The sequence below is a fragment of the Carcharhinus amblyrhynchos genome, chromosome 28 (assembly GCF_965287045.1).
Source record: "Carcharhinus amblyrhynchos chromosome 28, sCarAmb.v2.hapA, whole genome shotgun sequence".
Taxonomy (NCBI): domain Eukaryota; kingdom Metazoa; phylum Chordata; class Chondrichthyes; order Carcharhiniformes; family Carcharhinidae; genus Carcharhinus; species Carcharhinus amblyrhynchos.
In genome coordinates, this window is record NC_137351.1 from 3,436,304 (window position 1) to 3,450,381 (window position 14,078).

General features: G+C 45.1%; 1 protein-coding gene across 1 annotated transcript in view; it reads right to left on the bottom strand.

Annotated features, from left to right (window-relative positions):
- LOC145359427 (serine/threonine-protein kinase Nek8-like) overlaps positions 1–14,078 on the bottom strand; it is a 60,148-nt gene that overhangs the window by 18,701 nt on the left and 27,369 nt on the right. Inside the window, exon 8 of the mRNA XM_080213975.1 lies at positions 3,418–3,572. Coding sequence (XP_080070101.1) covers positions 3,418–3,572 — 155 coding nt within the window. The remainder of the gene's footprint in view (positions 1–3,417; positions 3,573–14,078) is intronic.

The following is a 14,078-nucleotide window of genomic DNA, read 5'->3' on the forward strand; positions in this document are numbered from 1 at the left end:
TTGGCCCATTGCGCCTGCACCAACTGTCCGAAGAAGCATCTTACGCAGGCTCTATCCCTATACCCCACATATTTACTTTGCTAATCCCCCCGCTAACCTACACATCTTGGGCATCTAAGGAGCAATTTAGCATGGATGATCCACCTGACCTGCATATCTTTGGACTGTGGGAGGAAACCGGAGCACCCGGAGGAAACCCACACAGATACGGGGAGAATGTGCAAATTCCACACAGTGACCCAAGGCCGGAATTGAACCAGGGTCCCTGACACTGTGAGGCGGCAGTGCTAATCACTGTAAATGCCGATACCTGTGAAAATGCAGCACTTTCTTTCTCAAGCTACCTCAAATATGACAGAGAAAGCTGCTGGCAACGTCACTCTTCCTGCTTGCTATGACACTCTGGCTAAGAAGGGAAATTCCCTCCAAAACAAACAGCCCTTGTGTACAGTCTCTCCTTTCTCACACAGATACCTTGTTCCTCCCCGACCCTCTCATAAATACAGACACAATCTCCCTTCCCTCACTCTTGCACATACACACGATCCCTCCCAGTTTCCCAGTATCACCTCTCCACTCATTTTCTCATCAACTGTTTCCTCTCTCCACCATACACACACTCGCACACACACGTGCACACATGCGCACGCACACACTCACACACACATGCATGCACACTCACACATGCACGCACACTCACACATGCACGCACATGCAAAAACACACGCACACACACACATACACGCACAAGCACATACACTCACGCATACACACACACTCACACATACACACATGCATGCACATATGCACACACACGCACACACACACAGCGCACACACATGTGCACACACACACTGACACCCACAGACGTGCATACACATACCCATCTTCCATGTTCAATCATACCACAGAACCATTCCACAAGTTCAACAGAATTTTGGACCCATTTCCCCCCAGCAGTATGTAGTTAGATACACAGCCCCCAGGGCGCAAATTTCATCCAGTAAAACGGGATGAAATTTCTTCCCAGACAATGATGGTGCTCCGGTTTTCAATTCTCCTTCTCCACTTTGTTTTATCAAAGCCAGTCAGTGGAATTGGAATTCATCTGCAAAATGGAGTGAGGAGCATTTCCAGTGAATAGATTCTCCTTCCAGAATTTTACCAACACACATAGGTGCTAATGTTGGGGCTAAAGGCTTGGGTCCCAAGTCTATGTGGATGGCAGAACTGCGGCTGGGGCTAAATCAGAGGGTCCTGTGGTGAGGACAGTGACCTGCCTTGCAGAGCTGGCATCTTAATTAGAGAATTGACAGTTCTGCAGCCTCAGTGGCATTGCCAGTAGAGGTAGCTCGATGCTATGGTGGAAAGGGGAAAGAGTGCGTGCCTCCATATGGAGTGCTAGGAGGGAAAAGCAACGGGGGCCAGGCAGGCAGACACCCACTGTGTGGAGGTGTGAGCCCTCCAGTGGGGGTGTGGGTCCTGTAGGGGCAATCAGTGCTGCCGGTGGGCTGTGAAGCCTTAGGAACAGAAATCCTCTGCTGAGAAGCTGCCTTGATGAAGCTAGCGGAATCCCAAATTACATTAGGAAGCCAATCTAGACCCCAACAATCTTTCTACAGTGGTAAGCGAAGGTAGGATGGCTCATTCCAGGTGTAATCCCGCTGATAAATTAGGGATCTTTTACAGTGAAACAACTTTATTTAATATCACAGTTTAAGTATAACTCTAACAAATAAAGCAGCTTAAACTATTACCCATTGAACAATATTTAAACATGAAAAGAAACAACTCTAATTTCTAACTTATTAGTATTTCAGTTCCAAATAAGCAACATTCGTAGATTCATAGAATCCCTACAGTGCAGAAGGAGGCCATTCAGCCCATCGACTCTGCACTGACTATAATTCCACACAGGCCCTAACTCCATAACCCAATGCATTTACCTTAGCTAGTCCCCCTGATACTAAGGGCCACCTTAACATGGCCAATCCACCTAACCCGCACATCTTTGGACTGTGGGAGGAAACTGGAGCACCTGGAGGAAACCCACACAGACAAGGGGGGAAAGTGCGAACTCTATACAGACAGTGACCCAAGGCCAGAATTGAACCCGTGTTCCTGTCACTGTGAGGCAGCAGTACTAACCACTGTGCCACTGTGTGATCCCACCATGTGATTCTTCTTACAGACTCAAAGAACACTTTAAATACAGTTAACAACTGTAAATATACTTGCAATCATGACAGCCGTGAAGCTTTTGTGTTTCAGAGAACAGCTTGTAGACCTCTGTCTTTAATCAAACTCTAGCCTGAAACGAAAGCTGCTTTCCTCTGCTACAAACCTAGTTCCTCCCATTAACCACATTATCACATGACCCCGCACACCTAAACCCACCTTCCATTCCTTTAATCAAAAACCCAGAAGGACTTTATTTTGTGAAAACAAAAGTCCATTAACTCTCTCCTGAGTAAACCCTGCATAGTTAAAATGAATAATTATGTTACTCTCCCAGCATCTGAGCTGCATTCCTTCCAAACATACTGGCTGCCTGTAGAAAAAACTGAGCTTTGAAACAGTCCCCTTAAATGTAAAAAACAATGGCTGGAATTTTCTGGCTGTTCACGCTCTGCCACCGCTACAGGGCGAGGCCAGAGAATTTGGTGCTCAGTCAAATAACCGTTCACTGCAGCAGGACCAGCGAATCCCAGTGAAAGTTCCTGCCATTTTATATTTATATCTACAGCAACTACTATCATCACATCTCATTCAAAAATGTTGGCAGGCTCATAAAATGGCTGTGACTTATTTTTATTAATTACAATTAATTACCTTAGTTGGCCATCTGTCTCTGGTTGAATTCCACCTCCCCCACCGCACTCCCCCCTCCCCGCACCGCCACCCCCCCCCCCGCCCCCCACATCTCCTCCCACTGCCTCCCGATATCTTATGCAGCCATTTTCCAACCTCTCCTGCTCTCCTACTCATCTCAAGGGGTTGTTAAAATTCTGGCCTTTATATCACAGAATTGGGCTCCATTATATTCGAAACATAAATACGTGGTCCTGATTCTGTTTCTTTCACAGATTCGATTACGAACAGGAATCAAACAAATGTCTTTATTGAGAAAAGCATTCCCATTTTCGCTTCAATTCAGGCTTTTATGTTGACTCCCCAGTGACCAACTCAACGGGAATGGGAGAAGTATAGGCTTATAAAACTCTTTCGGCAGAGTTAGAATAATGCAAGAGGGAAAATCCAGGAGAATGGAATTAACATTTTTTTCTGAAACACTGTGGAGTCAAACTGCAGCCTAACGATCAGGGACTGGGAGATAAATCTGCCGTTTATGTCCTTTCCCTTCATAAGCTGCCTTGGCCCACAGCCTCTGAACCGTGAGCTCATAAACTTTATTACCTGACAATAAACTTTCCTTTGAGTGCTTCCACCAGCTGGGGTCGTGAACGTGACTGCAGGTCCCCATGACCAAGTTGGCCTTTCGCATTGTTCCCCCATGTGTAAACTGCTCTCTCTGCAGCAACTGCTATCATGTGGCTGTCAGTGACGGCGACCTGGAAGGGGAGACAAGAGTAATGAGAGGCCAGCCCGCGCACTGGAATTGTTGGATTAGAACCAGGATTGCATCAGCCCGTGCTGGGACTCTTTCCATTTCATGTTAGTTGCTGAGTATTGAAGGACGGTCACAGGGGAGGCAGTGGCGTAGTGGCATTGTCGGTGGACTGAGAATCTAGAGACCCAAGACAATGCTCTGGGGACCTGGGTTTGAATCCTATCATGGTGGTGGCTCAGTGGTATTGTCGCTGGACTAGTAATCTGGAGACCCAGAGTAATGCTCTGGGCTCCCAGGTTCGAATCCCACCACGGCAGATGGTGAAACTAAAATTCAGTAAAAGTCTGGAATTAAAAGTCTAATGATGACTGTTGTTGATTGTCTAAAAACCCATCTAGTTCATTAATCTCCTTTAGGGAAGGAAATCTGCCGTCCTTGCCTGGTCTGGTCTACATGTGACTACAGAGCCACTTCAATGTGGTTGACTCTGAACTGCCCTCAGGGATGGACAGTAAATGTTGGCCCTGCCATTCAGTAGACCCGAGGAGCACCAGGTGCATCTCTGTTGAAGTATGGACACTGTGGTTTAATAAGCAAAGCCAGCTGCCAGTTTGCATGTAGCAAGGTTTCACAAATGAGTGAGTCCGCTTGGGGGTGCTGGGTTGGTCAAGGGTTGGGTGGATTGATGAAGGGAACCAGTACACCAGGAGATCCCCTAGTCCTTCTTCAAATAATAAAGTATGTAGTTAATTTAATTCGCACCCAACATGATTTCATAGAATCGCTACGCCGCCCCCACCATCGAGTCTGCACCGACTCTCCAAGTGAGTTTCTAACCCAGGCCTATACCCTGCCCTATCGTCACAACCTCATGAATTTGCCCTGCTAATCATCATAACCGGCACATTTTGTGACACCACGGGGCAATTTAACATGGCCAATCTACCTAACCTGCACATCTTTGGACTGTGGGAGGAAACCGGAGCACCCAGAGGAAACCCAAGCAGACATGGGGAGAATGTGTAAACTCCACACAGACAGTGACCTGAGGCCGGAATGAACCCAAGTCCCTGGTGCCTTGAGATAGCAGTGCTAACCACTGTGTCACTGTGCTGCCCCACTCGGGACACCCCAACATCCCAGGACACCCCAAAGAGCTGTATGACCCATGAGGTATACAACGAAGAGTAGTCACTGAAGTAGGAAAGTGCCAGTGGCTTTCTGCCCAGCAAGTTTCCCCCGTCTAATGAATGACGAGATAATTTAGCTTAGCCTTTATGCTGTTTGTTAAAAGATTATTATTTGCACACTAGGGAGAACTCAAACTGCCTTTCTTCGGAAATGGTGTCATGGAATTATTTACATCCACTGCTGTCTGATTTGGCTGTCTGGCCCCAATGAACATCCACCTAAACCAGTTTAACACCTTGCCCCAAAGAAAAGCATTTTCAACAATACAACATTCATAGAATCCCTACAGTACAGAAGGAGGCCATTCTGCCCATCAAGTCTATACTGACCACAATCCCACACAGGCCCTATTTCCGTAACCCTCTTTTACCCTACTAATCTCCCTGACATGAAGGGTCATTTTAGCACGGCCAATTGACCTAACCCGCACATCTTTGGACTGTGGAAACCGGAGCATCCGGAGAAAAGGGCAAACTCTAGGCAGACAATGACCCAAGGTGGGAATGGAACCCAGGTCCCTGGTGCTGTGAGACAGCAGTGCTAACCACTGTGCCACAGTATTGCTTTATGGATGTATCAAGTTTGATTACATGCTCAAGCAATGAAGCGAGCTTTGTCCCCACAACTTCTCACAGGGTCGGTAATACTTTCCTAATACATCGGTATTACATGGTAATAATGTGTGGCACTGTGGTACAGTGGTTAGCACTGCTGCCTCACAGCACCAGGGACCTGGGTTCGATTCCCGGCTTGGGTTACTGTCTGAGCGTTCTCCCTGTTTCTGCATGGGTTTCCTCCAGGTGCTCCAATTTCCTCCCACAGTCTGAAAGACGTGCTGGTTAGGCCTGAACAGGCACCGGAGTGTGGTGACTACAGGAATTTCACAGTGACTTCATTGCAGTGTTAATGTAAGCCTTACTTGCAACTAATAAATAAACTTTAAAAAAAAAATTCTACCGTAATCCAGAAAAGGGAAAAGGGGGAACTCTGGATTAATCTAGGAATGCTCTTTGTAGATTCAATCTTCAGTCCAGCCAATAGTCCATCGAAGCATTCGGATGATGAGTCAATTTGATTACTTCTAGGTTTTAATAGACTACCACAGTTTGTTTAACAGAGAATTCACGATATTAGATAAAGAAAACTCTCAAAGGGAAATTATTCATTATAAATTTGACAAAATACAGAATTCTGATTAGATCTCACATCAGATACCATTTCACAAGATGTTACTCATTAATCTTCACCAGTTTGATGATTGGTTGGTCAATTAGGGAGAAGAATTGGCATTGGACAAGACAATTGGTGACATTGCTATCCACATATTTCAAATGGATCCCACGCATTTGTGAAACTATCTAATGAATAGCCTTTCAAACATGGAATAATTTCAACACTTTATTGCTCTTTTAATATGACTATTTATCTGGAAGAGGACAGCATTACTGCTCTGCTCACTAAAGTGAAATCAAATTAAAGTTAATTTCTGATGGATGGCAACAGTTCTACTGGAATCTCTGCCCAGTTCCTCATTCCTGTGTTTTGAAATCAGCCAACTCCAGCCAAATGGGTGGTTATCAAAAAAGATATTAATAATCAGTATCCATGATAACTTGTTCTGCCTGCACCTTCCTGAAGAAGCTAATTTGATATGGGATTGTTAGGGCGGCACAAGTGGAGAGTTGCATTTTTCTCACCTGAGAAAATTCACGTGTAACTGATCCATTTCAATTTTACACCAAAATGCACCTAGTTTGGGGGCGTTTAAGAGATCCGTGGATAGGTTTATGGATGGAAAGGGTTTGGTTTAGGTTAGAGGGTCATTGTTTTTTAACTGGTCGGCGCAACATCGTGGGCCGAAGGGCCTGTTCTGCGCTGTAATGTTCTATGTTCTATGTTTTAAAACGTTGGTATCGAATCCCTACAGTGCAGAAGGAGGCCATTCAGCCCATCAAGACTGTACCAACCAAAATCCCACCCAGGCCCTATTCCCGTAACCCCACATATTTAGCCTGCTAATCCCCTGACGTTTGGGTCAATTTAGCATAGCCAATCAACCTAACATTTTTGGAGTGTGGGAAGAAACTGGAGCACCCGGAGGAAACCCACACAGACACGGGGAGGACGTGCAAACTCCACACAGACAGTGGCCCAAGCTGGGAATTGAACCCGGGTCTCTGGCGCTGTGAAGCAGCAGTGCTAACGACTGTGCCACCGTGCCGCCCATATCTGAGAACATCTTGATCATTTGTAATGCCCCCAAGATGCATCATCTGTGACCATGCCCCATTCTTCAGCATAGCTGCTCAGGGTGGAGCTTGGGGACTTCAGTCTTGGACTGACTGTGCACCTGTTAAGATGTTCAATAAACCATTCCTTGTTTGATTTATACCAACCTACCTTGTGGTCTTTTTATAGGCCATAATTATAGTGCCAAACATAAGAATGGTCACTGACTATCTCTGCACAATGGGTCCACTGGAAGGAGGTCCTTCTACCGGGAGACTGTCAGCAAAAGATCCTGATGAGGAAATCTGAACCTCCTGAGACATGAGTGGTGAACCATGTTTAAAAACCTGATTCACTGCCTCCATACCCTGTGTTGGGGGTGCTGTCCCCTGTGAGTTGGAGCTCTGTGTTCGTCCCTTCTGTCCGATGGGTAAGGATGCCCACTGATCCTGTTGCTGCTCCTCTTGTTCCTCAAGATATGGAGATGCCGGCGTTGGACTGAGGTAAACACAGTAAGAAGTCTCACAACACCAGGTTAAAGTCCAACAGGTTTATTTGGTAGCAAACACCACTAGCTTTCGGAGCTCTGCCCCTTCGTCAGGTGAGTGGGGAGTTCTGATCACAAACAGGGCATATAAAGGCACACACTCAGTTCCTTATCAGATGTCCAAGGCAGAACTGCTTAAAAAGCTCTCCAAGACTAAAAGGAAATCTCCACATCACAGAGAATGACCTGTAATGTCTTGGAAACAATGTTTGAAGTAGTGAATGCACACAGTCAAGATATGTCCCCGATCAAATCTCTCGGCAAAAGACAAGGCTCAGTTGCTCAGCACTGCCAATCCCCACTGACCTCTTGCCTTGTTCAATCTCTCAAGCCAAGGCACTCATGTACTGGGAGTTAAAGACTCAAAATACATGACTGAAAATGTACTCAATCACCTTGTTTTTCTCTATTCTTTCAGGGGATGTGGGCATTGCTGGCAGGGCCAACATTTGTTACCTGTCCTTAATTGAGTGGCTTGCGAGGCCATTTCAGAGGGTCGCTAGGAGTCAACCACACTGCTGTGGATCTGCAGTCACATGTAGGCCAGATCAAGTGAGGATGGCAGATTTCCTTCCCTAAAGAACACTAGTAAACCAGATTGATTTTGCAACAATCTTTTTTTTTATTTAGTAGTGTCACAAGTAAGCTTACATGAACACTGCAATGAACTTACTCCGGTGTCTGTTCGGGTACACGGAGGGAGAATTTTAGCATGGCTAAAGTACCATACCAGTACATCTTATGGACCGCGGGAGGAAACTGGAGTAAAAAATCCATGCTGACACGGAGAGAATGTGCAGATTCCACACAGACAGTGACCCAAATGGGGGAATGGAATCCAGGTCCCTGGCGCTGTAAGGCAGCAATCCGAAGCACTGTAACACTGTGCCACCCATAATCGATGATAGTTTCACGGTCACCATTACTGAAATCAGCTTTCACTTCCAGATTTTATTACACAAAAACAGAACATGCTGGAAAATCTCAGCAGGTCTGCTGAGATTGTGGAGATATCGGGTTTGTCCCTTCGTCAGGTAAATGGAGAGTTCTGGCCTCAGACAGAGCATATAAAGCACAGACAGTTTACAGATTACTGATTAGAATGCGAATCTTTACACCTAACCTGCTGTCCAAGGATCTTGGGTTCATGTCGCACTATCTGTAACCCCCGTGACTTGCCTGGGTTTGCAAAACATCACTTACTGTACTGTCGGGAGACAATACACATCTCTTTAACCAGTGATCAGTGCTCTTTCCACTCACATTGTCGGCCACTTTAGGACTTGAACAGCAGGTTAGGTGTAAAGATTCGCATTCTAATCAGTAATCTGTAAACTGTCTGTGCTGTTATATGCTCTGTCTGAGGCCAGAACTCTCCATTCACCTGACGAAGGGACAAACCCGAAAGCTAGTGAGTTTACTATCAAATAAATTGGTTGGACTTAAACCTGGTGTTGTCAGACTTTTTACTGTGTTTACCCCAGTCCAACGCCGGCATATCCACATTGTGGAGCTAGAACTGAGGGAAGAGATATCAGACTCGAAATATTAGCTCTGTTCTCTTTCCATAGATGCAGTCAGACCTGCTGAAATGTTTCAGCATTTTCTGTTTTTGCTTAAGATCTCAGCATCTGCAGTATTTTAATTTTACGGCAGAGTTTATTAATTGAGTTTAAATTTCACAAGTTGCTGTTGCGGGATTTGAACCTGTGCCCCAGAGCTTTTACCTGGATCTCTAGATTACTAGTCCAGTGACCTTACCATTTATACTGCAAAGCCAAGTTTGCTCCAAGTGGAATTATTATGCGATAATGGACAAATTCGAGTTAAAAGCAGAAGTCAGTTCATTGCTACCTCACCAACACAGTGAGATTTTTGGATATTTTAGCTTCCCACACACACTGACTCCCACCCCAACCTGGCAGGGTAACATTCTCTGCAGTGCCTGGGGTTTAAACTTTCTGACCAAATATGTCCCAAGGGATCTCAGAAAAAATAAATCAATCTCATCCATGGTGTACAGCATTCTCACTTCAAATGGTAGAGTAATAGGCATCATACTGAACCAGCAACCTTAGGTTATAAGTTCAAATCCAATAGTGGTAAATTGAGGAACTGAATTGAAGATAACTTGTGCGCTAATATCTGGAAAATACGAATTACAAAAAGTTGTAATTAAAAACCCGATCGGTTCACTAATGTACATTTAGAAATAGAATCTGTCACTATCTAATCAGGTCTACATGTAAGTTCATTCTCACACCATAATCTTTTAAGGCTTTTAATCCCCTTTAATACCCACTGAAATAACCTTTAAGCTGCCCAACTGTGCACTGTAATCAGGACGCAGACAACTGGGGCATGGTGGCAAAGTGGTTAACACTGCTGTCTCGCAGTGCCAGGGACCTGGGTTCGATTTCAGCCTTGGGTGACTGTATGCATATTCTCCCTGTGTCTGTGTGGGTTTCCTCTGGATGCTCCGATTTCCTCCCACACTCCGAAGATGTGTAGGTTAGATTGATTTCCCATGCTAAATTACCTCTTAATGTCCAAAGATGTGCGGGTTAGGTGGATTGGCCAAGTTATATTGCCCCTTAGTGTCAGGGAGATTAGCAGGGTAAATACTTTGGGTTACAGGGATAGGGGTGGTATTGTTTTCAGTGCAGGCTCGATGGGCTAAATGGCATCTTTCTGCATTGTAGTGATTCTATGATTCTAACAGCTAAGGTCCATCACTGTCTTCTCGGGGAAATGAAGATTGGGCAGCAGTTGTGGTCATGCCAGTGTCACCAACATTGAGAAAACCCATCGAGTACAGTTCTTACATCTCACAAACATACTGATGTATTATGGGTTGGTAACGTAACTTTTGCTGCATTTGTACTTTGCATTAAAGATTTACAAGAATGGTTCTAGGGATGAGGCTTCTTAATTACAAGGGTAGATTAGAGAAGCCTGGGCAGTTCGGCTTGGAGAAGATTTGATAGAGGTATTCAAAATTATGGTGAGCTCAGGACAGAGTAGATAGGGAGAAACTGCTCCCATTAGTGGAATGGTCCAAGTGCATCAATTTAAGGTGAATGGCAAAAAGGCCAAAAGGTGAGATGAGGAAAAATGTTTTTTCTGCAGTGAGTTGTTAGGGTCTGGAATGCACTGCCCGAGGCCGGGGTGGCTGGAGGCAGTCGAAAGGTTGCTGATAATTATCTAAGAAGAGAAACTTTTTAGGATTATGGGGAAAAGGCAGGGGCGTGAGCCTCGCTGAGTTGTCCTTACACTAAGTTAGCGTGAACACGAAAGGCTAGATAACCTCCTTCTGTGTTGTAACCACTCTATCCCCAATCCCAGCAATTTATATCATTACAAAGTGACGCAGTGACACACTCAGGGATGTGGCTGTGAATGTGAGTACAGATGAGAAACAGATGGACAAACAGTTGGGGAAAAACACATCCAGCCTGCCATTAGTCACAGAATCTTTACAGTGCAGAAGCAGGCCATTTGGCCCATTGAGTCTGCACCGGGTTCTCTGAAAGAGCATTCTATCCATTCCTACTCCCCTGCCTCATCCCCATAACCATGCACATTCTCTCTTCTCAGATAGCAATCCCCTTTTGGATACCTCAATCGAATCTGCCTCTATCACCGTCAGGACATTCATTGCAGATTCCAAACACCCTCTGGATGAAAAGATTTTTCCTCATATCATTTCTACTCCTCTTGCTCATTATTTTGAACCTGTCTCTATGTAGAACAGCCCCAATACCGTTCCCTCTGCACATTCACAATGTTTATTTATTAGTGTCACAAGTAGGCTTACATTAACACTGTAACGAAGTTACTGTGAAAATCGCCTAGTCGCCACACTGTTTGGGGTACGAGGGAGAATTTTAGCATGACCAATGTACCTAACTGGCATACCTTTCGGACTTTGGGAGGAAACTGGAGCACCCGGAAGAAACTCACGCAGACAAGGGGACAACGTGCAAACACCGTGCAGACAGTGACCCAAGACGGGAATTGATCCTGGGTCCCTGGCGCATGAGGCAGCAGTACTAACCACTGTGCCACCATGCTGCCCCTAATGGTGCTTGAAAACAAGAATTAAAACAAAGGCATTTCTGTGGGCAATAACATTGATCAACCACCAAACATGGCACGGTGGCACAGTGGTCAGCACTGCTGTCTCACAGCGTCAGGGACCTGGGTTTGATTGCCAGCTTGGGTCACTGTCTGTGTGGAGTTTGCACATTCTCCCCGTGTCTGCGTGGGGTTTCCTCTGGGTCATCCGGTTTCCTCTCACAGTCTGAAAGACGTGCTGGTTAGGGTGCATGGACTGTGTTAAATTCTCCCTCAATGTACCCGAACAGGCGCCGGAGTGTGGCAACTAGGGGACTTCCACAGTAATTTCATTGCAGTGTTAATGTAAGCCTACTTGAGACTACTAAAATAAACTTTACTTTTTAAGTAATCATCCATCTTCTAACACCAGGTAAGATCATTTCCAAGCTGAAAACCTTTCATATGATGGGCAGCAACGTGGGCAAAAAAGGTAAGTTCGGGATTTCTTTAGATGTTTCCCATTATAAAAACCTTCATTCTCGCTAGTCAACCATTAAAGGCAATGGCTATCAGTGTGAAACTTGCATTCCTATTCCCGGTTTGAGGATGTGATCTTTGCATAACTGGAACTAATGTTTTTAACTCTTGACCTCCTGCCGTATGTTTTTCCCAGCCAAAACCCTTTGTGACTGACATTTTTGTTAGGCGAGGGTGAAAGGTCAACAATAATAAAGTAAGATAAACAGAAAAATGGGGTGGGGGCTTTTCCGACTCGTAATATCGTTTGCCCAGAGGTCTGATCAACTGCCAAAGTGCAGAGCATCCAACCAAGAAGAATTCACATTTGGACCCCTCGACTGCCTCTTCCTCTCAATCTCTCGACCGTCAAATAAAGCCAGTTAGTTTTCAGCTGCCACTCACTCTCAGACCTCAGTTCAATAGGGGCACGAGGGGTGGGAAGGTGTTGGACTATTCATTAACTCACTCCATCTCTTTTTTTTTGTAACGGTTGACAAAACTGACTAGTTCGAAACCTAACTTTTTGCTTAATGAAGTTAGACAAATTTGGTCTGCCTGTGGCCTTTGGTTGACTCGATGCCCCGTGACGACATTGCCTGGTTTACCTCACTTGGCCCCGGTTTCAGTTACCTGTTCACCAAAGGCATCTGAAGATGAGGGGAGGGGGTTTGATCAGCATTTCCAAGAAAGTTTGTCACTCTTTTTTGCTCTTGGGATGTTGCAGTGCCAGCGAGGCCATTTTTATTGCCCACTACCCTGAACTGCCCATTCGGGTAGTGGTGAACCTTTCCCTTAAATGGCTGCAGCATTTAGAATTTTCTAGAGTGGAACACACTGCATTTCCTAACAGCTAGATTAGGCACCGAAAATCAAAAAGGGTTAAAACAACAATTGCCAATAATTTTCATCATTCCCACAAATGTCTTTCCCTGCTCCCCACCCCCCCATGATAAACACAAAGTACTGCGGATGCTGGAATCTGAAACAAAAACAGAAAAATGCTGGAAAATCTCAGCAGGTCTGACAGCATCTGCAGAGAGAGAATAGAGCCAACGTTTCCAGTCTGGATGACTCTTCATCAGAGAAACATTCCCCCCCTCCCACCGTTGTGTATGGGTTCCTCAAGCTTTAATTTTGAACAGCTTTCAAAAATTTCAGTCCTCATTAAGATGTGGAATATCACTGCTGGATAAAGAACATTTGCTTATTTTTGTGCCCATTTTAATATTGTGAGTTTCCAAATCAGGTTTACAATAGTTTCCATCCTGGATACTGTCAATTCAACCCAAATTTCACCTCAGCGCAGTTACCACTTTTGCACTTACTCTCTAATGTCTTTCTTCATTCATTCTTGAAACCTCTTTTAAACTCCTGAAATTTTATTCTGCCTTTAGCACTGTTAGGGTTTGGAAAGGGAATCATTACAACATGTCCTATCTGGCTTGTTGTTATCATGAGACATGGGAGTGCAACAAGTTGTCTTAGGTTAAGTACAGTAAGGACACTGTTATAGAAAACTGTAGTCTTGGAGCTTGTAACATGGGGCGACTTCTCCAGTTCCACTCACCAAGGGAATCGTGGCAGGCGAGGGTGGGTCATGGAAAGGTCCGTTGACCTCGGGCAGGTTTTTCCAGTTTCAGGCTGAGCATGGCCAGAAAATCCCACCCATGGTGTCAGAAGTGAAGCTGAGATTGAGTTTTGAAAAGCTGGAACAAAAGCCACAGCGACCGAGAGAGACACATTGAAATGTTCCAAGCTGCAAAAGCTGCTGAAAATAATGCCACAAGCTGAAAGCTGCAGGTAAATAACTGAATGAGACAAAAATGGCTGTAGATTTTCCACTCACAGCTTCTGTCAAAATGAAAAGAGATATGTGGCAGAACTGACAATTTTTCCACATGCATGGCAAAACCAAAAGATTGCAGCAGATATAATTAACGAGCCAGAGCCGATATGAGTAAC